This window comes from Nyctibius grandis, chromosome 10 (genome assembly GCF_013368605.1).
Source record: "Nyctibius grandis isolate bNycGra1 chromosome 10, bNycGra1.pri, whole genome shotgun sequence".
NCBI lineage: Eukaryota > Metazoa > Chordata > Aves > Nyctibiiformes > Nyctibiidae > Nyctibius > Nyctibius grandis.
Window position 1 is genome coordinate 14,014,038 of NC_090667.1, and position 24,049 is coordinate 14,038,086.

Consider the following 24,049-nt stretch of genomic DNA (forward strand, 5'->3'; position numbering starts at 1 on the left):
TAAAGCTGGAATGAACAAACGAACAGACTCTGTGTCCCTGGTGTGCCTGTGCGCGGGTGTGTGTCCCCTGGTGTCGTGTCCCATGGGTGGGTGTCGGTGTCTGCTGGTGGTGTGTCCCCCAGGGGTGGGTGTGCGTGTCTGCTGGGGCTCTTTGTCCCACGGGTGGCTTTCTGTGTCTGCTGGAGGTGTGTGTCCAACGGGTGGGTATGTCCAGGACCAGCACACGTCTCTAGAGATTCATATGCCTCATCCTGCCTGCTCCTTGGCTGAGCCTCCTTGTCCCAGCCCATTTCCATGTCTCCAACCCATCTCCACGTCACAGCCCATCTCCAAAACCCAGTGCGTCTCCATGTCCCTTTCCATCTCCGTGTCCTCATTTCATCTCCATGTCCCCAGCCCATCTCCTTGTTCCCAGCCCATCTTCATGTCCCCAACCCATAGCCATGGCCCAAACCCATCCCCGTGTCCCCAGCCCATCTCTAAGCCCCAACCCATCTCCACGTCCCAGCCCTTCTCCATGACCCCAGTTCATCTCCATGTCCCCAGCCCGTCTCCGCCTGCCACGCACATTTCCGCCTGCAGCTCATGCATGGAGGTCCATAGTGGAGCGAAATCCGCCTAATGCCCATGGAGCTCCATGGTGGAGCAGATATCCACGTGCAGTTCATGGAGGACCCCATGCCGGAGCAGGGGGATGGGCCCAAAGGAGGCTGTGACCCTGTGGAGAGCGCGTGCTGGAGCAGGCTCCTGGCAGGACCTGGGGCCCCCTGGGGGAGCCGTGCTGGAGCCGCTGTGGGAGGACTGTCTCCCATGGGTGGACCCCACTGTGGGGGACCACAAAATAGCAGATGAATATCTCAAAGTTTGCAATCGTGTACGACATTTTCTGAGGCAAGAAGTTAGTCGCCGACGAGGGGTGAGTGACGTCTCTGCCCTGCAGCCCTCCACCCCCTCCGGAGAGACCCATCCGGGATATCGGGCGACAGCCTGGCAATGGGCCAATCCTACGGTGCAGGAACCGGAACTGTGACTGGCGGCTCCACGTCAGCGTGACTCTGCAAATATTCTCTATAAAAGAGGCCGTTTTGCCCCACCACATGCGCACCCCCCCTCGACTGCTGAGAACCAACGAGGACCGACGGCACACCGCTGGGTCCGTGGTGGTGACTAGCCCTGCTGCTCTCTCCCCTTTCCTGCTTAGTTTTCTCCTCTCACTTCCTACCTTTCCTGTCGCTTCGTTTTCTCTCGGCCCTCTCATTCAATAAAGTGCTCTGAGTGGCAGCATCTGACCTCGTTTGTGTCTTAATGTCGCTCTCTGGGGTGGCAAGGAACCTTCTCAGAGCCCAGAATCTAACTCGAGCCCTGACATTAATGGCGTAGTCGGCAGGATCCCTTACAGCGATAGTGTCGCCCTCCAGACCGCTTTAAACTTCGTCTCGCACCCTTCGCCTGCTATATCTTCGCTTGCACACTTCTCATCTGCTTTAACTTTGCCTCGTTTCTCCTGTGTACCGCGCATTGGTCTGATCTGTACACGTGTCTGTATTACGTGTTCACCTCTCAGGGATGTAAGGGGTGGGAGTTCTTGTGTGTGGAGTTCTGGTTTCTGTGTGTGCCTCTCAGGGACGCTTGGGGTCGGGGTTGGGTGACGAAAATCCCTGTTCAACCAGAGCCTTGTGAAGATTTATGTGCCACCTCCCTGAGACGGTTACACCCCCACCCCCGGCTTGTTGTGTTTGTAGACCAGAACTTTATCAGAACTTTGTAACTTGTGCTTCCGAATTCTGTGTGGAAAAATTGCTTGGTAACGAGGATCTTGTGTGAAACCTGTTTGTGCATTAGGATTTCTTTTTGGAAGCTCGCGTGTGGTTTGGGGTTTTGTAGTGAAACCGTTTGTGTATTGGAAAACCGCTTGCAGATTTGTTTTTCCTTTTGTTGTTGAGAGCCACGTGCTAAGCACGGAGGAGACTAACGTATTGTTTGACTTTTTGGAGGGGTATGAGGCACGCCCCTCGGTACCCGGTACCACGTGGGCGCGCGAGAATTAGTGCAATTTGCAGGCGGTCACCGACCGAACCCGCGTCCTGCTTAAGGACACGAGATGTCGGTCTGGGAAGGGGGAAGCCCTGATTTGCACCGTCTTGGGTACAAGTCTGGCTGCGGCTGTTGAAACTAGAAATCAGGAACTAGAAGACCCGACACACACGCCGCAGGCACTAAAGCTTTTGGTGCAGTCGTTGCAGGAGCAGGTGGCAGATTTAAAGTAAAAAATTGGGAAGGGGAGGAGCAGGTTAAAACTCTGCAAAATGAAGTAGGGAAGGAAGAAGAGAATGTAAGGTGTTTGCAGGAGGCTTTTGTAGAAAAGTTACTTGTTTGTGACTGCAAGGGGGGACGGAATCATCAACAGGGAACTGATGCAGCCCTATCCCTTGGTGATTGTCACAAAAGGGATGGTTTGTACCCCAATGGAGAACTAGAGGAAGCGAGGAGGCGATATGATTTACCGCAAAATCCTCCGCAACCCCTTCGACCGCTGGTCAAGGTGGAATATGCTTATGAGGATAGTGAGGACGATAACCCTAGAATGGTCACTAAGGAGGTGCCGTATACAGCAACTGAATTGGCTAAGTTGAAAAACGAATATTCGCGCAATCCGACGGAGTCTGAAACAGAGTATGTATGGAGAGTGTCGTTAACTGGCGGAGATCAGATTCTGTTGAGTGAAAGAGAAGCTGAGGGATATTGGGCACCTGGCGTGTTCTTGACTCCTGGTGGTCATAGAGCCCCTTGGTCTCTCACCCAGCAAGCAGCTTATTGGGCTGGAGGTTTAAATCCCTTGGAAAGGGGAGATCCTCTTGCGCTTACAGGCTCGGTGGATCAGCTTGTGGAGAATGTGCAAAAGGCGGCTTGTTTGCAGATGATGCATGATGGGGAATTGAAGTTTAGGCAGGAATCCCCAGTGATGGTACCGGTAGATCCTGAGAGGATGACTCCCCTGGTTAGAGGTTTGCCTGATTCATTGAAACCCTTAGGAATTCAATTGCAAAGCACTATCAGAAATACCCCTCAGAGTGCACGGGTGACAGCTGCTTTAACCGGAGGTGTAACCCACAGATCGCTGTACCCTGGGACAAAAAGTGTGGACGTGGGGGGAGGTCGCCCAGGAATTAATTAACTATGGGCGGAAATATGGCCCAGTTAATACCTCGTTGGTGAGATCTGAATCAAAGGGCTTGCGGCGTACTGAAATCAAATCCCCTGGCAGCAGCACAAGGCTCCCTCCCCCTAGATCTCCTAGTGGGAGAAACATACCAAATAGGCGAAACACCTCATGGTCTCTGGGGCAGCAGAAAGGTGTCCCTAGGGACCTCATGGATGGGTTACCCACAGGCAGGCTGGAGGAATTGTTCTCGGGGTGGCCCGAAAGTCTGGCAACCAAAACAGGCTCTAACTGCATCTTATGCAAGCAGTTAATGAAAGAAAAGAGGATCTTTGTAACCATTGGCAGAATCATCATAATTGTGAAGACCCTTCCGCTTTACAGACAATTTTTAGTTTGTCATCAAAACAAGGAATTATTGAACTTTCTAGTAATGGTGAATATTGAAGCTTAATTCTCCAATACTATGAAAAACATCATCTACCTTACCAAATTGTTTGCTTTTTCTTTTTTTTGTTTTGTTTGTTGTGTTGCTAAACCAACCGAGAAATGCACCACAAGTTGACAGCTTTGAGTGAAATGAATACATCAGTAAAATACAGATCCTCCTGATTGTCAGGGTCCTATACTTATTTGCAAGTATCCTTGGTGATCAAAGTAACATCGCTAGACATAAAAGACAAATCTAAAGAATATATCTGTTAGGTCTTATTGCGCAGATTTTTTTCCCCAAACCACAAATGCGCCTTCCAGCCCTTGCGGGAGAAGGTGCTGGAACATTCCTTATTGGGCTGGGGGCGTGGAAATCCATTTTCCTACTGCGTATGCAGACCCCAACTCCAGCAGACCAGGGCAGCGTGGCCACCGGTCTCTCTGTCGCGGCGCAGGCCGCGAACTCCTCTGCGAATAGCCAAACGAGCCGTAAGAATTAAAAAAGGGACAGAATGTGGTTGGCACCGGGAGCTGCAATTATGATTCTAATCGCACTGTTCCTTTTAATTATCATTTTAATCATTACTGGAATACTTGATCTTCTGTTTTTTTATGGTTATAATTTATCCTGTAACTGTCATTGGCCTTGTGTTTGCAATCGTGGACAATCACCTCCTTCTTCTGATCCCCCAGAGCCATAACCCTCCAACATGGCCTGGGATACGTTTATATTGTTAAGTTTCTGTTCTCATTAGATTGTTGCTCTTTAGATTGTTAAGATATTGTTAAATATTTGCCAAGACTGTTAAGATACGTATCAAGATGGTGAACGAAGCTGTCCACCCGCGATGTAAGCGTGTCCTGTTTTATTTGTTGTGTGGAACAATATTTTTAAGTTTGCTTTATTGTTAAAATAGAAATTTCCGTATGAGGGCGGCCATATTTTTCAGTACTAACTTTCATGAGAGAGATAAATACTATGTTTGCCTACAACTTTCTGTTTGAAAAAGCAATAAGCAGTATTTTAAACTAATGTCTGAAGACTAATTTTGTTTGAATTTATTTCTGTCCGTCAAATTGTCGATTGACATATTTGTTAAACGATGAAACAAAAAGGCATTGCCTTCGTGTAGTATTCTTTTCATGACTTCCAAGTGCCCAGTGGATTAAGCACATTCTGTTTTAATATGTTGTGCGGTTGTTTAATGTTGTTGTTCTTATTGTGTATTGTCCCTGTTAATACTATGCAACTTGTACCTACCTCATCACCAGGTGCCATGGGATATGCCAGCCGAAGACATTAGTTGTACAAACTGTTTGAACTTGTTGATTGTTTACAATTTTAGGATTCTAGCCAACTGATTGTAAAAAGTTGTATGTTTAAATGAGGAGAAGGAGCACGCCTCCACACAATGCAACGTGAATCAAAGTGAAGACGCTTTATTAAGCATAAGCTGTCCCTTTTAGACATTTTGTGCTTTCCCTGGCTGTAAGCATGTGCATTGCTACTGGTTAATATTACTAAACATACTCTTCTTTGATGTGTTGATTGGTCACTGCTCTGCCACTGGTCCTTTCTTAATTGGCTCCATCAGTTCTTGTTTCTTCTCCTCCGTGTTCGACTCCCACCGGCTACTCCCTCAATTCTTGTTTGCTCAGCTACTGTTTTTCCTCATCTCTCCAAGGTCGGCTTGTTGACACTAGCTACATGACTCTTGTCACGCAGCTAGGCCCTCACTCCATACTCTCATACTTCTGGCTCATTACATGACCATTCTCCTCCAAGAACCCCTCTACATTTAAATGCTCTTTTGCTACCTTATTATCGTTTTCTTCTCCCACCACCACGGGATCCTGAAGACAGCGACGTGAGACGACGTAGCAAACTCTGAGGCACGGGGTGGTGAGGGGGACCACAAAATGGCAGATGAACGTCTCAAAGTTTGCAATCGTGCAGGACATTTTCTGAGGCAAGAAGTTAGTCGCCGACTAGGGGTGAGTGACATCTCCGCCCTGCAGCCCTCCACCCCCTCCGGAGAGACCCATCCGGGATATCGGGGGACAGCCTGGCAATGGGCCAATCCTACGGCGCAGGAACCGGAACTGTGACTGGCGGCTCCACGTCAGCGTGACTCTGCAAATATTCTCTATAAAAGAGGCCGTTTTGCCCCACCACATGCGCACCCCCCCTCGACTGCTGAGAACCAACGAGGACCGACGGCACACCACTGGGTCCGTGGTGGTGACTAGCCCTGCTGCTCTCTCCCCTTTCCTGCTTACTTTTCTCCTCTCACTTCCTCCCTTTCCTGTTGCTTCGTTTTCTCTCAGCCCTCTCGTTCAATAAAGCGGTCTGAGTGGCAGCATCTGGCCTCGTTTGTGTCTCAGTGTCACTCTCTGGGGTGTCAAAGAACCTTCTCAGAGCCCAGAATCTAACTCGGGCCCTGACACCCACGCAGGAGCAGGGCACAAGTGTGAGGAGGAGGGAGCGGCAGAGACAGCGTCTGACAAAGTGTCCACAGGCCCCATTCCCCATCCCCCTAAGCTGCTCGGGGGGAGGAGGAGGAGAATCGTGGTGGGAAGCTGAGCCTGGGAAGAAGGGAGGGGTGTGGGGAAGGGCTTTGTGGGTTTGTTCTTGTTTCTCATTATCCTACTTCACTGCTAATTGGCAAGAAATTGCATTAATTTCCTCGAGTTGAGCCTGTTTTGTCGTGACAGCACTTGCAGAGTGTCTCCCTGCCCTTGTCTCCACCCACAAGCCCTTCCTCATGTTTTCTCCCCCATCTGGCTGTGGAGGGAACTGACGGAGCAGCTGGCTGGGCACCAGCGTGCAACCAAGGTCAACCCACTGCAGAGTCTTCGCCAGCTGCGCCGAAGCCCTCGGCATCACCCTCCGGTCACAGCAGTGCACGGTGTCCCCCAGTACGGGCTCCCCGCTGCCCCCTGCCTCCTTCCTGCCTGCTGGGTGCAGCAGCCCCCGGTTGGGAGCGTGGCTGGAGTGACCCCAGCCGTGACCAGCACCCCATCCCCGGGGCTGAGGGGAGCAGTGTCGTGCGCTGGGGACAGGCGCCGGGGGCCGGGGAAGGGCTGGGGGGAGAGTGTGTGGGGGTCGGTGGCACCAGGAAGGCTGGAGGCCATGCTGTGGGGTGGCTTTAATGACAAGTGTGTCCCCAGGAGCCTGGGGGAACACGATGGAGCGGGTGACGATGGCGCCCATGGGTGTCCCCGGGGTCCAGCCGTGGCGAGGCTCATGGGACACTCCTCTTCCTCCCCCAATAGCCAGCTCTGGCCCTGGCTTCGACACGGGGGCGGAAGCGATGCTGAGCGGCTGCGCCCATCACCGCTCCCAGCCCGGCCACGCGGACCGAGAGTTGGGAGCCGGAGCGTGGCCGGGCGTCACCGTGGGGCCATTGTGATGTCACTGATGAGGTCAGCCCATGTCACACAGGGCGGCGCCCCGGCGCCCCTATAAAAGGGGACGGGGTCGCAGAGCTGCAGTCCCCCCCAGCAGGACAGGGCGGCTGCACACCAGCGTCACCCGCCCCACCATGGCGCGGGCCCGGCGCACCAGGACACGAAGCAGGAGCCGCCGCCGCCGCCGCCGCAGCCGCCGCCGTTACGGGCGCCGTCGTCGCCGCCGATACACGAAGAGCCCACGGCGGGCTGTGGCACGAAGGCGCCGGCGCACGAGGAGCCGTCGCCGGCGGGTGAGGCGCAGACGCCGCCGCTACTGAGCTGAGCCCAGCACTGGGGGACTGCGGAGCCAGGGTCGCCGAGGTGCCCGGCCACCACATCCGTGCCACGGCACCACTGTGGCCCTGGCTCCAATAAAGCTGGAATGAACAAACGAACAGACTCTGTGTCCCTGGTGTGCCTGTGCGCGGGTGTGTGTCCCCTGGTGTCGTGTCCCATGGGTGGGTGTCGGTGTCTGCTGGTGGTGTGTCCCCCAGGGGTGGGTGTGCGTGTCTGCTGGGGCTCTTTGTCCCACGGGTGGCTTTCTGTGTCTGCTGGAGGTGTGTGTCCAACGGGTGGGTATGTCCAGGACCAGCACACGTCTCTAGAGATTCATATGCCTCATCCTGCCTGCTCCTTGGCTGAGCCTCCTTGTCCCAGCCCATTTCCATGTCTCCAACCCATCTCCACGTCACAGCCCATCTCCAAAACCCAGTGCGTCTCCATGTCCCTTTCCATCTCCGTGTCCTCATTTCATCTCCATGTCCCCAGCCCATCTCCTTGTTCCCAGCCCATCTTCATGTCCCCAACCCATAGCCATGGCCCAAACCCATCCCCGTGTCCCCAGCCCATCTCTAAGCCCCAACCCATCTCCACGTCCCAGCCCTTCTCCATGACCCCAGTTCATCTCCATGTCCCCAGCCCGTCTCCGCCTGCCACGCACATTTCCGCCTGCAGCTCATGCATGGAGGTCCATAGTGGAGCGAAATCCGCCTAATGCCCATGGAGCTCCATGGTGGAGCAGATATCCACGTGCAGTTCATGGAGGACCCCATGCCGGAGCAGGGGGATGGGCCCAAAGGAGGCTGTGACCCTGTGGAGAGCGCGTGCTGGAGCAGGCTCCTGGCAGGACCTGGGGCCCCCTGGGGGAGCCGTGCTGGAGCCGCTGTGGGAGGACTGTCTCCCATGGGTGGACCCCACTGTGGGGGACCACAAAATAGCAGATGAATATCTCAAAGTTTGCAATCGTGTACGACATTTTCTGAGGCAAGAAGTTAGTCGCCGACGAGGGGTGAGTGACGTCTCCGCCCTGCAGCCCTCCACCCCCTCCGGAGAGACCCATCCGGGATATCGGGGGACAGCCTGGCAATGGGCCAATCCTACGGCGCAGGAACCGGAACTGTGACTGGCGGCTCCACGTCAGCGTGACTCTGCAAATATTCTCTATAAAAGAGGCCGTTTTGCCCCACCACATGCGCACCCCCCCTCGACTGCTGAGAACCAACGAGGACCGACGGCACACCGCTGGGTCCGTGGTGGTGACTAGCCCTGCTGCTCTCTCCCCTTTCCTGCTTAGTTTTCTCCTCTCACTTCCTACCTTTCCTGTCGCTTCGTTTTCTCTCGGCCCTCTCATTCAATAAAGCGCTCTGAGTGGCAGCATCTGACCTCGTTTGTGTCTTAATGTCGCTCTCTGGGGTGGCAAGGAACCTTCTCAGAGCCCAGAATCTAACTCGAGCCCTGACATTAATGGCGTAGTCGGCAGGATCCCTTACAGCGATAGTGTCGCCCTCCAGCCCGCTTTAAACTTCGTCTCGCACCCTTCGCCTGCTATATCTTCGCTTGCACACTTCTCATCTGCTTTAACTTTGCCTCGTTTCTCCTGTGTACCGCGCATTGGTCTGATCTGTACACGTGTCTGTATTACGTGTTCACCTCTCAGGGACGTAAGGGGTGGGAGTTCTTGTGTGTGGAGTTCTGGTTTCTGTGTGTGCCTCTCAGGGACGCTTGGGGTCGGGGTTGGGTGACGAAAATCCCTGTTCAACCAGAGCCTTGTGAAGATTTATGTGCCACCTCCCTGAGACGGTTACACCCCCACCCCCGGCTTGTTGTGTTTGTAGACCAGAACTTTATCAGAACTTTGTAACTTGTGCTTCCGAATTCTGTGTGGAAAAATTGCTTGGTAACGAGGATCTTGTGTGAAACCTGTTTGTGCATTAGGATTTCTTTTTGGAAGCTCGCGTGTGGTTTGGGGTTTTGTAGTGAAACCGTTTGTGTATTGGAAAACTGCTTGCAGATTTGTTTTTCCTTTTGTTGTTGAGAGCCACGTGCTAAGCACGGAGGAGACTAACGTATTGTTTGACTTTTTGGAGGGGTATGAGGCACGCCCCTCGGTACCCGGTACCACGTGGGCGCGCGAGAATTAGTGCAATTTGCAGGCGGTCACCGACCGAACCCGCGTCCTGCTTAAGGACACGAGATGTCGGTCTGGGAAGGGGGAAGCCCTGATTTGCGCCGTCTTGGGTACAAGTCTGGCTGCGGCTGTTGAAACTAGAAATCAGGAACTAGAAGACCCGACACACACGCCGCAGGCACTAAAGCTTTTGGTGCAGTCGTTGCAGGAGCAGGTGGCAGATTTAAAGAAAAAAATTGGGAAAGGGAGGACCAGGTTAAACTCTGCAAAATGAAGTAGGGAAGGAAGAAGAGAATGTAAGGTGTTTGCAGGAGGCTTTTGTAGAAAAGTTACTTGTTTGTGACTGCAAGGGGGGACGGAATTGTCAACAGGGAACTGATGCAGCCCTATCCCATGGTGATTGTCACCCTAGAATGGTCACTAAGGAGGTGCCGTATACAGCAACTGAATTGGCTAAGTTGAAAAACGAATATTCGCGCAATCCGACGGAGTCTGAAACAGAGTATGTATGGAGAGTGTCGTTAACTGGCGGAGATCAGATTCTGTTGAGTGAAAGAGAAGCTGAGGGATATTGGGCACCTGGCGTGTTCTTGACTCCTGGTGATCATAGAGCCCCTTGGTCTCTCACCCAGCAAGCAGCTTATTGGGCTGGAGGTTTAAATCCCTTGGAAAGGGGAGATCCTCTTGCGCTTACAGGCTCGGTGGATCAGCTTGTGGAGAATGTGCAAAAGGCGGCTTGTTTGCAGATGATGCATGATGGGGAATTGAAGTTTAGGCAGGAATCCCCAGTGATGGTACCGGTAGATCCTGAGAGGATGACTCCCCTGGTTAGAGGTTTGCCTGATTCATTGAAACCCTTAGGAATTCAATTGCAAAGCACTATCAGAAATACCCCTCAGAGTGCACGGGTGACAGCTGCTTTAACCAGAGCTGTAACCCCAGATCGCTGTACCCTGGGACAAAAAGTGTGGATGTGGGGAGAGTTCGCCCAGGAATTAATTAACTATGGGCGGAAATATGGCCCAGTTAATACCTCGTTGGTGAGATCTGAATCAAAGGGCTTGCGGCGTACTGAAATCAAATCCCCTGGCAGCAGCACAAGGCTCCCTCCCCCTAGATCTCCTAGTGGGAGAAACATACCAAATAGGCGAAACACCTCATGGTCTCTGGGGCAGCAGAAAGGTGTCCCTAGGGACCTCATGGACGGGTTACCCACAGGCAGGCTGGAGGAATTGTTCTCGGGGTGGCCCGAAAGTCTGGCAACCAAAACAGGCTCTAACTGCATCTTATGCAAGCAGTTAATGAAAGAAAAGAGGATCTTTGTAACCATTGGCAGAATCATCATAATTGTGAAGACCCTTCCGCTTTACAGACAATTTTTAGTTTGTCATCAAAACAAGGAATTATTGAACTTTCTAGTAATGGTGAATATTGAAGCTTAATTCTCCAATACTATGAAAAACATCATCTACCTTACCAAATTGTTTGCTTTTTCTTTTTTTTGTTTTGTTTGTTGTGTTGCTAAACCAACCGAGAAATCACAGAATCACAGAGAATCACAGAATGTTAGGGATTGGAAGGGACCTCGAAAGATCATCTAGTCCGATCCCCCTGCCGGGGCAGGATTGCCTAGACCATATCACACAGGAACGCGTCCAGGCGGGTTTTGAATGTCTCCAGAGAAGGAGACTCCACAACCTCTTTGGGCAGCCTGTGCCAGTGTTCAGTCACCCTTACAGTAAAGAAGTTTTTCCTCAAATTTAAGTGGAACCTCCTGTGCTCCAGCTTGCACCCATTGCCCCTTGTCCTATTAAGGGATGTCACTGAGAAGAGCCTGGCTCCATCCTCTTGACACTTGCCCTTTACATATTTATAAACATTAATGAGGTCACCCCTCAGTCTTCTCTTCTCCAAGCTAAAGAGACCCAGCTCCCTCAGCCTCTCCTCATAAGGGAGATGTTCCACTCCCTTAATCATCTTCGTGGCTCTGCGCTGGACTCTCTCTAGCAGTTCCCTGTCCTTCTTGAACTGAGGGGCCCAGAACTGGACACAATACTCCAGATGCGGCCTCACCAGGGCAGAGTAGAGGGGGAGGAGAACCTCTCTTGACCCGCTGACCACACCCCTTCTAATACACCCCAGGATGCCATTGGCCTTCTTGGCCACAAGGGCACACTGCTGGCTCATGGTCATCCTGTTGTCCACTAGGACCCCCAGGTCCCTTTCCCCTACGCTGGTCTCCAACAGCTCTGTCCCCAACTTGTACTGGTACATGGGGTTGTTCTTGCCCAGATGCAGGACTCTACACTTGCCCTTGTTATATTTCATTAAATTTCTCCCCGCCCAACTCTCCAGCCTGTCCAGGTCTCTCTGAATGGCTGCGCAGCCTTCCGGCACATCAGCCACTCCTCCCAGTTTTGTGTCATCAGCGAACTTGCTGACAGTGCACTCTAATCCCTCATCCAAGTCATTAATGAATATATTGAATAGAACTGGTCCCAGAACCGACCCTTGCGGGACTCCGCTAGACACAGACCTCCAACTGGACTCTGTCCCGCTGATCACTACTCTCTGGCTTCTTTCCTTCAGCCAGTTTACAATCCACCTCACTACCCAATCATCCAGACCACACTTCCCCAGTTTAGCTGCGAGGATGCTGTGGGAGACCGTGTCAAACGCTTTACTGAAATTGAGATAGACCACATCCACAGCTTTACCATCATCTATCCACTGGGTAACATCCTCATAAAAGGCTATCAAGTTGGTTGAGCAAGACTTCCCGTTGGTGAAGCCATGCTGAGTGCCCCTAATGATCCCCCTATCCTTGATGTGCATAGAGACAGCACCAAGAACAAGTTGCTCCATCACCTTTCTGGGGATGGAGGTGAGGCTGACCGGTCTATAGTTACCCGGGTCCTCCTTCCTGCCCTTTTTGAAGACTGGAGTGACATTCGCTTTCCTCCAGTCCTCAGGCACCTCTCCTGTTGCCCATGACTTAGCAAAGATGATGGAGAGTGGCCTAGCAATGACTTCCGCCAGCTCCCTCAGCACCCGCGGGTGCATCCCATCAGGGCCCATGGATTTATGGACATCCAGGTTGCTTAATTGGTCCCTGACCCAGCCCTCATCTACCAAGACAGATTCCTCCTCTATCCTGACTTCTTGTGAGGCCGCAGGGGTCCAGGGCTCCTCAGGACAGCCTCCAACAGTATAGACAGAGGCAAAGAAGGCATTCAGTAACTCCGCCTTCTTTTTATCCTCTGTCTCCAGGACCCCCACCTCATTCATCAGTGGGCCTACATTGCCTCTAGTGTTGGCTTTACCTGCAATGTATTTGAAGAAGCCCTTTCTGTTGTCCTTGACCTCTCTTGCAAGGTTTAATTCCAAGGAGGCCTTAGCTTTCCTAGTTGCCTCCCTACATCCTCTGACAACAGACTTATATTCCTCCCAAGTGGCCAGTCCCTCCTTCCACAATCTGTACACCCTCTTCTTCCACTTGAGTTTGCCCAGCAGTTCCCTGTTCAACCATGCAGGTCTCCTGGTACCCTTCCTTGACTTCCTACCTGTTGGGATGCTCTGATCTTGAGCTCGGAAGAAGCAGTCCTTGAACGCTAACCAACTATCTTGGGCCCCCTTACCCTCTAGTACCCTGTCCCATGGGATTTCCCCTAGCAATTGCTTGAAAAGGCCAAAGTTGGCCCTCCTGAAGTTCAGGGTTGTGATTCTGCTAGCTATTCTGTTCCTGCCACATGAGATCCTGAACTCTACCATCTCATGGTCGCTACAACCAAGGCTGCCCTCAACCTTCACCTCTTCAACCAGACCCTCCTTGTTAGTGAGGATCAGATCCAGCAGCGCTCCTCTCCTAGTTGGCTCATCCACCATTTGCATCAGAAAGTTATCATCAATGCACTGGAGGAACCTCCTGGACTGGGGATGGCTGGCTGAGTAGGCCTCCTAGCAAATATCAGGGTAGTTGAAATCCCCCACAACAACCAGGCCCTGTAATTGCGAGACTGCTCTCAGCTGCCTGTAGAAGACCTCATCTCCGTGCTCATCCTGATCCGGTGGCCTGTAATAGACACCCACAACAGTATCACCCCTGCCAGCCTGCCCCTTAATTCGCACCCACAAACTCTCAACTCGCTCCTGATCTGCCTCTGGACAGAACTCAATACATTCTAGCTGCTCACTCACATAAAGGGCAACTCCATCACCTCTCCTTAGCGGCCTGTCTTTCCTGAACAGGACATAGCCATCCATGACCACATTCCAGTCATGCGAGGCGGTCCACCAAGTCTCTGTAATTGCCACTAGATCATAGCCCACCGACCGAACACGGATTTCTAACTCCTCCTGCTTATTCCCCATGCTGCGTGCATTGGTGTACAGGCATTTCAGGGAGCGAGCTGGGCACACTGATTTCGTCCCAGAATCACCCCCTGATTGCACCTTTGTTGTGGGAGCAATCTGCGGACATTCGCATTTTGGAGCCTGCCTCTCGGCTGGGCTTCTCCTCGGACGTAATGTGAAACGTTTGGACTTTTGGGTAGGTAAACAATCCCAGAGCCCCATGGTTGTTGGGGCTGTGAAAGGGCTGACATGGGACGATTGCAGCCAGCAATAGCTTTTAAGGCCTGCACCTTTGTTGTGGGAGCAATCTGCGGACGTTCGCATTTTGGAGCCTGCCTCTCGGCTGGGCTTCTCCTCGGACGTAATGGGAAACGTTTGGACTTTTGGGTAGGTAAACAATCCCAGAGCCCCATGGTTGTTGGGGCTGTGAAAGCGCTGACATGGGACGATTGCAGCCAGCAATAGCTTTTAAGGCCTGCACCTTTGTTGTGGGAGCAATCTGCGGACGTTCGCATTTTGGAGCCTGCCTCTCGGCTGGGCTTCTCCTCGGACGTAATGGGAAACGTTTGGACTTTTAGGAAGTTAAACAATCCCAGAGCCCCATGGTTGTTGGGGCTGTGAAAGGGCTGACATGGGACGATTGCAGCCAGCAATAGCTTTTAAGGCCTGCACCTTTGTTGTGGGAGCAATCTGCGGACGTTCGCATTTTGGAGCCTGCCTCTCGGCTGGGCTTCTCCTCGGACGTAATGGGAAACGTTTGGACTTTTGGGTAGGTAAAGAAGCCCGGAGCCCCATGGTTGTTGGGGCTGTGAAAGCGCTGACATGGGACGATTGCAGCCAGCAATAGCTTTTAAGGCCTGCACCTTTGTTGTGGGAGCAATCTGCGGACGTTCGCATTTTGGAGCCTGCTCTCGGCTGGGCTTCTCATCGGACGTAAGTGTGAAACGTTTGGACTTTTGGGTAGGTAAAGAAGCCCGGAGCCCCATGGTTGTTGGGGCTGTGAAAGGGCTGACATGGGACGATTGCAGCCAGCAATAGCTTTTAAGGCCTGCACCTTTGTTGTGGGAGCAATCTGCGGACGTTCGCATTTTGGAGCCTGCCTCTCGGCTGGGCTTCTCATCGGACGTAAGTGTGAAACGTTTGGACTTTTGGGTAGGTAAACAATCCCAGAGCCCCATGGTTGTTGGGGCTGTGAAAGCGCTGACATGGGACGATTGCAGCCAGCAATAGCTTTTAAGGCCTGCACCTTTGTTGTGGGAGCAATCTGCGGACGTTCGCATTTTGGAGCCTGCCTCTCGGCTGGGCTTCTCCTCGGACGTAATGGGAAACGTTTGGACTTTTAGGGAAGTTAAACAATCCCAGAGCCCCATGGTTGTTGGGGCTGTGAAAGCGCTGACATGGGACGATTGCAGCCAGCAATAGCTTTTAAGGCCTGCACCTTTGTTGTGGGAGCAATCTGCGGACGTTCGCATTTTGGAGCCTGCCTCTCGGCTGGGCTTCTCCTCGGACGTAATGGGAAACGTTTGGACTTTTAGGAAGTTAAACAATCCCAGAGCCCCATGGTTGTTGGGGCTGTGAAAGGGCTGACATGGGACGATTGCAGCCAGCAATAGCTTTTAAGGCCTGCACCTTTGTTGTGGGAGCAATCTGCGGACAGTTCGCATTTTGGAGCCCTGCTCTCGGCTGCGCTTTTCATCGGACGTAATGGGAAACGTTTGGACTTTTGGGTAGGTAAACAATCCCAGAGCCCCATGGTTGTTGGGGCTGTGAAAGGGCTGACATGGGACGATTGCAGCCAGCAATAGCTTTTAAGGCCTGCACCTTTGTTGTGGGAGCAATCTGCGGACGTTCGCATTTTGGAGCCTGCCTCTCGGCTGGGCTTCTCCTCGGACGTAATGGGAAACGTTTGGACTTTTGGGTAGGTAAAGAAGCCCGGAGCCCCATGGTTGTTGGGGCTGTGAAAGCGCTGCCATGGGACGATTGCAGCCAGCAATAGCTTTTAAGGCCTGCACCTTTGTTGTGGGAGCAATCTGCGGACGTTCGCATTTTGGAGCCTGCCTCTCGGCTGGGCTTCTCCTCGGACGTAATGGGAAACGTTTGGACTTTTGGGTAGGTAAAGAAGCCCGGAGCCCCATGGTTGTTGGGGCTGTGAAAGGGCTGACATGGGACGATTGCAGCCAGCAATAGCTTTTAAGGCCTGCACCTTTGTTGTGGGAGCAATCTGCGGACGTTCGCATTTTGGAGCCTGCCTCTCGGCTGGGCTTCTCCTCGGACGTAATGTGAAACGTTTGGACTTTTGGGTAGGTAAACAATCCCAGAGCCCCATGGTTGTTGGGGCTGTGAAAGGGCTGACATGGGACGATTGCAGCCAGCAATAGCTTTTAAGGCCTGCACCTTTGTTGTGGGAGCAATCTGCGGACGTTCGCATTTTGGAGCCTGCCTCTCGGCTGGGCTTCTCCTCGGACGTAATGGGAAACGTTTGGACTTTTAGGGAAGTTAAACAATCCCAGAGCCCCATGGTTGTTGGGGCTGTGAAAGGGCTGACATGGGACGATTGCAGCCAGCAATAGCTTTTAAGGCCTGCACCTTTGTTGTGGGAGCAATCTGCGGACGTTCGCATTTTGGAGCCTGCCTCTCGGCTGGGCTTCTCCTCGGACGTAATGGGAAACGTTTGGACTTTTGGGTAGGTAAAGAAGCCCGGAGCCCCATGGTTGTTGGGGCTGTGAAAGGGCTGACATGGGACGATTGCAGCCAGCAATAGCTTTTAAGGCCTGCACCTTTGTTGTGGGAGCAATCTGCGGACGTTCGCATTTTGGAGCCTGCCTCTCGGCTGGGCTTCTCATCGGACGTAGTGTGAAACGTTTGGACTTTTGGGTAGGTAAAGAAGCCCAGGAGCCCCATGGTTGTTGGGGCTGTGAAAGGGCTGACATGGGACGATTGCAGCCAGCAATAGCTTTTAAGGCCTGCACCTTTGTTGTGGGAGCAATCTGCGGACGTTCGCATTTTGGAGCCTGCCTCTCGGCTGGGCTTCTCATCGGACGTAAGTGTGAAACGTTTGGACTTTTGGGTAGGTAAACAATCCCAGAGCCCCATGGTTGTTGGGGCTGTGAAAGCGCTGACATGGGACGATTGCAGCCAGCAATAGCTTTTAAGGCCTGCACCTTTGTTGTGGGAGCAATCTGCGGACGTTCGCATTTTGGAGCCTGCCTCTCGGCTGGGCTTCTCCTCGGACGTAATGGGAAACGTTTGGACTTTTACGGAAGTTAAACAATCCCAGAGCCCCATGGTTGTTGGGGCTGTGAAAGCGCTGACATGGGACGATTGCAGCCAGCAATAGCTTTTAAGGCCTGCACCTTTGTTGTGGGAGCAATCTGCGGACGTTCGCATTTTGGAGCCTGCCTCTCGGCTGGGCTTCTCCTCGGACGTAATGGGAAACGTTTGGACTTTTAGGATGTTAAACAATCCCAGAGCCCCATGGTTGTTGGGGCTGTGAAAGGGCTGACATGGGACGATTGCAGCCAGCAATAGCTTTTAAGGCCTGCACCTTTGTTGTGGGAGCAATCTGCGGACGTTCGCATTTTGGAGCCTGCCTCTCGGCTGGGCTTCTCCTCGGACGTAATGTGAAACGTTTGGACTTTTGGGTAGGTAAACAATCCCAGAGCCCCATGGTTGTTGGGGCTGTGAAAGCGCTGACATGGGACGATTGCAGCCAGCAATAGCTTTTAAGGCCTGCACCTTTGTTGTGGGAGCAATCTGCGGACGTTCGCATTTTGGAGCCTGCCTCTCGGCTGGGCTTCTCCTCGGACGTAATGTGAAACGTTTGGACTTTTGGGTAGGTAAAGAAGCCCGGAGCCCCATGGTTGTTGGGGCTGTGAAAGCGCTGACATGGGACGATTGCAGCCAGCAATAGCTTTTAAGGCCTGCACCTTTGTTGTGGGAGCAATCTGCGGACGTTCGCATTTTGGAGCCTGCCTCTCGGCTGGGCTTCTCCTCGGACGTAATGGGAAACGTTTGGACTTTTAGGTAGGTAAACAATCCCAGAGCCCCATGGTTGTTGGGGCTGTGAAAGGGCTGACATGGGACGATTGCAGCCAGCAATAGCTTTTAAGGCCTGCACCTTTGTTGTGGGAGCAATCTGCGGACGTTCGCATTTTGGAGCCTGCCTCTCGGCTGGGCTTCTCCTCGGACGTAATGGGAAACGTTTGGACTTTTGGGTAGGTAAAGAAGCCCGGAGCCCCATGGTTGTTGGGGCTGTGAAAGCGCTGCCATGGGACGATTGCAGCCAGCAATAGCTTTTAAGGCCTGCACCTTTGTTGTGGGAGCAATCTGCGGACGTTCGCATTTTGGAGCCTGCCTCTCGGCTGGGCTTCTCCTCGGACGTAATGGGAAACGTTTGGACTTTTGGGTAGGTAAAGAAGCCCGGAGCCCCATGGTTGTTGGGGCTGTGAAAGCGCTGCCATGGGACGATTGCAGCCAGCAATAGCTTTTAAGGCCTGCACCTTTGTTGTGGGAGCAATCTGCGGACGTTCGCATTTTGGAGCCTGCCTCTCGGCTGGGCTTCTCCTCGGACGTAATGGGAAACGTTTGGACTTTTGGGTAGGTAAAGAAGCCCAGGAGCCCCATGGTTGTTGGGGCTGTGAAAGGGCTGCCATGGGACGATTGCAGCCAGCAATAGCTTTTAAGGCCTGCACCTTTGTTGTGGGAGCAATCTGCGGACGTTCGCATTTTGGAGCCTGCCTCTCGGCTGGGCTTCTCCTCGGACGTAATGTGAAACGTTTGGACTTTTGGGTAGGTAAACAATCCCAGAGCCCCATGGTTGTTGGGGCTGTGAAAGCGCTGACATGGGACGATTGCAGCCAGCAATAGCTTTTAAGGCCTGCACCTTTGTTGTGGGAGCAATCTGCGGACGTTCGCATTTTGGAGCCTGCCTCTCGGCTGGGCTTCTCCTCGGACGTAATGGGAAACGTTTGGACTTTTAGGTAAGTTAAACAATCCCAGAGCCCCATGGTTGTTGGGGCTGTGAAAGGGCTGCCATGGGACGATTGCAGCCAGCAATAGCTTTTAAGGCCTGCACCTTTGTTGTGGGAGCAATCTGCGGACGTTCGCATTTTGGAGCCTGCCTCTCGGCTGGGCTTCTCCTCGGACGTAATGGGAAACGTTTGGACTTTTGGGTAGGTAAAGAAGCCCGGAGCCCCATGGTTGTTGGGGCTGTGAAAGGGCTGACATGGGACGATTGCAGCCAGCAATAGCTTTTAAGGCCTGCACCTTTGTTGTGGGAGCAATCTGCGGACGTTCGCATTTTGGAGCCTGCTCTCGGCTGGGCTTTTCATCGGACGTAAGTGTGAAACGTTTGGACTTTTGGGTAGGTAAAGAAGCCCAGAGCCCCATGGTTGTTGGGGCTGTGAAAGGGCTGACATGGGACGATTGCAGCCAGCAATAGCTTTTAAGGCCTGCACCTTTGTTGTGGGAGCAATCTGCGGACGTTCGCATTTTGGAGCCTGCCTCTCGGCTGGGCTTCTCCTCGGACGTAAGTGGGAAACGTTTGGACTTTTGGGTAGGTAAACAATCCCAGAGCCCCATGGTTGTTGGGGCTGTGAAAGCGCTGACATGGGACGATTGCAGCCAGCAATAGCTTTTAAGGCCTGCACCTTTGTTGTGGGAGCAATCTGCGGACGTTCGCATTTTGGAGCCTGCCTCTCGGCTGGGCTTCTCCTCGGACGTAATGGGAAACGTTTGGACTTTTAGGAAGTTAAACAATCCCAGAGCCCCATGGTTGTTGGGGCTGTGAAAGCGCTGACATGGGACGATTGCAGCCAGCAATAGCTTTTAAGGCCTGCACCTTTGTTGTGGGAGCAATCTGCGGACGTTCGCATTTTGGAGCCTGCCTCTCGGCTGGGCTTCTCATCGGACGTAAGTGGGAAACGTTTGGACTTTTGGGTAGGTAAACAATCCCAGAGCCCCATGGTTGTTGGGGCTGTGAAAGCGCTGACATGGGACGATTGCAGCCAGCAATAGCTTTTAAGGCCTGCACCTTTGTTGTGGGAGCAATCTGCGGACGTTCGCATTTTGGAGCCTGCCTCTCGGCTGGGCTTCTCCTCGGACGTAATGTGAAACGTTTGGACTTTTGGGTAGGTAAAGAAGCCCGGAGCCCCATGGTTGTTGGGGCTGTGAAAGCGCTGACATGGGACGATTGCAGCCAGCAATAGCTTTTAAGGCCTGCACCTTTGTTGTGGGAGCAATCTGCGGACGTTCGCATTTTGGAGCCTGCCTCTCGGCTGGGCTTCTCCTCGGACGTAATGGGAAACGTTTGGACTTTTAGGAAGTTAAACAATCCCAGAGCCCCATGGTTGTTGGGGCTGTGAAAGCGCTGACATGGGACGATTGCAGCCAGCAATAGCTTTTAAGGCCTGCACCTTTGTTGTGGGAGCAATCTGCGGACGTTCGCATTTTGGAGCCTGCCTCTCGGCTGGGCTTCTCCTCGGACGTAATGGGAAACGTTTGGACTTTTGGGTAGGTAAAGAAGCCCGGAGCCCCATGGTTGTTGGGGCTGTGAAAGCGCTGCCATGGGACGATTGCAGCCAGCAATAGCTTTTAAGGCCTGCACCTTTGTTGTGGGAGCAATCTGCGGACGTTCGCATTTTGGAGCCTGCCTCTCGGCTGGGCTTCTCCTCGGACGTAATGGGAAACGTTTGGACTTTTGGGTAGGTAAAGAAGCCCAGGAGCCCCATGGTTGTTGGGGCTGTGAAAGGGCTGACATGGGACGATTGCAGCCAGCAATAGCTTTTAAGGCCTGCACCTTTGTTGTGGGAGCAATCTGCGGACGTTCGCATTTTGGAGCCTGCCTCTCGGCTGGGCTTCTCCTCGGACGTAATGTGAAACGTTTGGACTTTTGGGTAGGTAAACAATCCCAGAGCCCCATGGTTGTTGGGGCTGTGAAAGCGCTGCCATGGGACGATTGCAGCCAGCAATAGCTTTTAAGGCCTGCACCTTTGTTGTGGGAGCAATCTGCGGACGTTCGCATTTTGGAGCCTGCCTCTCGGCTGGGCTTCTCCTCGGACGTAATGGGAAACGTTTGGACTTTTGGGTAGGTAAACAAGCCCGGAGCCCCATGGTTGTTGGGGCTGTGAAAGGGCTGACATGGGACGATTGCAGCCAGCAATAGCTTTTAAGGCCTGCACCTTTGTTGTGGGAGCAATCTGCGGACGTTCGCATTTTGGAGCCTGCCTCTCGGCTGGGCTTCTCCTCGGACGTAATGGGAAACGTTTGGACTTTTAGGAAGTTAAACACTTCAAAATTAGTCTAAATAAAAAAATAGTAAAATGTGTTTTCTTAGAAAATGGCATGAAACGTTTTATTTTTAGTTAAATATAATATTTCAGGTTTACCCCAAATTAAAATTACTAGCTTTTTATTTTGTAAGAAAAAAAATATTCTGTGTGAGCTCTGTGTGAACTGAGGTTTCTGCTTGCTTCTTTCTGACTTTTTGGTTTGGTTATTGAACTGGAGAAAACGTCACTTGCTCAGCTCTACTTACAAAATCTTCATGAGACGCTGTCCTGATAGTTTTCAGGTGACTTGTGAAAAGTGATTTGCTTACACCTCTGTTAGTGTGTAAGGATAATAGTTCCTCCCTTGTGCTGTACCTGAGTTAGACCTTGAGCCTTGCTGCATACTCTGCCAGTGCTGTACTCCTGTTCTTTGGGACAAAAAGGTAGTGTGCAAGGATTTGAGGCTTCAGCAGGCTACACAAGAAAAGAAGGATCTCTTAGTTCTGATGTCGTTGTGGGATGGCTCCCTAACGTATACACAGAGTAAAAGGGACCTTATCGGTCACAGATCTTTCCCTTATACTTTGTGTTCCTATTCTTCTCTTTCATGTTCCTTGTTCTCTTGTCAGCCACCAGTTCATTTCAAATAAATGTGACATTTTAAATTTTCATGTAAAGTTACAGAGCAGGAGTTGAGACCTCCAGGTGCCCAGTCAGACTCTCTCTTTTTCTCAGGCTGACCTGGGCAACTCAAAGGCTAAATCTTCAGATCTGGGGTTCTTCTCCCATTATTTGTATTGACTGTATGTGGCTGACTTGGAGGGATCCTTAAGGATTTCAGAAGGTGTTTTGCTCAGTCATCATTGTCACTACCACACTGTGGACCTTCGGAAGCTCGGAAAGCTGATACAGTTTCCAAGAAAAGCTTAGCAGACCTTTCCTAAGGGAAGTAAAGTAGGTAATGAATCAAGTGCTCCATGTCTCCTTTCAGAACACCACTTGTGCGCTTATGTGACTACAAAGTTGTGTGTAGGATTCCTCTCTCTCATATGCTAGTTGTTTGGGTGTTGTTTTTTTTAAAATTCTTTTAAAATATATTTTAATGAATAGTTAATAGGGTTGGTCTAGTAGCGAAAATCTTCAGCAAGAGGGTGACACTATGGACAGTGAAAACCTGTTACTAAGAGCTAGCCTCTGTAAGCAAAACAGCTAATAAGAGTTTGCAATCTGAAGAGAGAAAAATGAGCAAAAAGAGAGAGGAAGGGAGTGTTGTCAGTGCAGTTTTACAGATGGAGAAGGGGCCAAGCCTTGATTCACTAAAGTATGGAGGCAGAACCTGATTTTTAGCGTTTCCAAATGTGTACATTTCAACATATTCTGTTTGATACTGGCATGCTTTATGCCTACGCATTTCTAATTTTAACTGTTCTGATTTTTTTTTACTATCAAAGAGAGGGGTTTTTATAGTTTCTCTTCAGATTGATTTCTTAAATACAGCAGAGCATCTCCATTCTCAGCACAACAGCGGATTTACAGTTTTTGCATAGGTATGTGGGATTTTTTTTCCCCCCAATTTTTACTGCAACTGTTCAACTGCACACAGCCAGCAGAGAGAGAAGCAGGGAGGGACAGATTTATATGCATTGACTGGACGTGCTGACTTTTCAATACAAAATAACAGGGTTATTGTATTGCATCAGAGTAAGAGTCTTAGCCTGGAAGGGATATTTCATTGATATTGAACTGAAAACATAGGCACAGTGTAACAAAACTTAAAATTGGCTGGACTGTTTCTGGATGCCGGTGTTGTTCAGTATTTGTATGAAAATCCCTGTGCCCAGCACAAGCAGAGCAATGGGGTGAGCCCTTTTCTCAGTAGTATAACCTTTAAGACAAGGTCTAGCAGCCAAGCAGAAAAATGGTCCATTCAAGCTGCTTGTCTTTGTCCAGTGCTGTGGTTGTAGATTGAACTCAGCAATGCGGAGTACGAAAAGGTTTAGTCCTCACATATGCCTTGACACACTCTAGTGGCAGAACCTTGCAGTGCCACTGAGGCAACTGAGCCCCGTCGATTACTTTTTGATGCGAAGCAATAGTTACAGTGGATAAAAACTTAGGTGATCACGGCTGAAAGTAACCTAGCAGTTCAGAAACTACTGTTCAAGTCCTGTGCTTTTATAAAACTCGTATTACTTTTTATGTTTCAATATATAAAATACTGATTCAGGGGTTTCACTTGTTCAACATCTATAGAGAGTTTTGAGCAACACACCCTGACCTGACTGAGTCATTGAGGTATGGCCACAATATTTACACAATATATCAAAGTCAATAAACAGCCCCTACCCACAAGTCCTTTAATGGCAATGGATACAGATCTTGGGCAGCCTCATCTTTTAACCAACCATCATTAAATAGTAAATCAATAACCACATAAAAAAATGTACAGCTAAGCTCTAAACCCAGTGGTTTTGCGTATCGAACTAATCATAAATGATTCACTGTTTTGTCTTCTGAGAAGACATAATGGACCACTTGGCTGCCTCAGTTCTCTCTTCATTTTTCCCTTCATAGAGCTACTCTGTGGCAAAATCTCCCAGATAATAAAGTATCTAAATATATGCTTTATTGTCACAGCAATTATAAAGAGAGCCTAACCTGTGGTGAAGTGTTTTCTCCAGGATCAAGAACTTTCTGTTGCAATACTTTCGGTTTGGCTGTGGGTTACTACTGATCTTCTAGCCTCATTGCTGTTACAGTTTGGGTTGCAGTAGGGTGGAGTATCTTTTTGTGTTTTACTGCAATTCACACACTAACATGACTAAAATATTTCACATAGCACAACTCAAAATTTCCCTTCCTCAGGAAATTTTGCTGTTTTGAAACTCATTTGGTTGCATCACAGTGAAAACGAAATCCTGTTTCCCGTCAAACAAAAAAGTAGAAACATTTCATTCTGATTTAATGTTTGAATTA

General features: G+C 51.2%; 2 protein-coding genes across 2 annotated transcripts; both read left to right on the top strand.

Annotated features, from left to right (window-relative positions):
- Positions 1-621: 621 nt before the first annotated feature.
- LOC137668070 (uncharacterized) lies at positions 622-7,328 on the top strand. The gene is given in 6 exon segments (XM_068409365.1): positions 622-731; positions 941-1,153; positions 2,449-3,127; positions 3,129-3,240; positions 6,869-6,990; positions 7,161-7,328. Coding segments are annotated over 6 exon segments (1,404 nt in total).
- A 710-nt stretch (positions 7,329-8,038) lies between these two features.
- On the top strand, positions 8,039-10,894 carry LOC137668071 (uncharacterized). Its single transcript, XM_068409366.1, has 3 exons — positions 8,039-8,148; positions 8,358-8,570; positions 9,865-10,894. Exons 1-3 carry the CDS (start codon positions 8,039-8,041, stop codon positions 10,892-10,894), a joined length of 1,353 nt encoding a protein of 450 aa, XP_068265467.1.
- The last annotated feature ends 13,155 nt before the right edge of the window (positions 10,895-24,049 follow it).

Excerpts from the sequence above, each read along its gene's own strand:
- LOC137668071 (XM_068409366.1), top strand. The coding sequence starts at position 8,039 with ATGCCCATGGAGCTCCATGGTGGAGCAGATATCCACGTGCAGTTCATG. Across the intron at positions 8,149-8,357 it reads TGTGACCCTGTGGAGAGCGC|CCCTCCACCCCCTCCGGAGA; the intron begins GTGCTGGAGCAG and ends TCCGCCCTGCAG. Across the intron at positions 8,571-9,864 it reads GACCGACGGCACACCGCTGG|AATGGTCACTAAGGAGGTGC; the intron begins GTCCGTGGTGGT and ends TTGTCACCCTAG.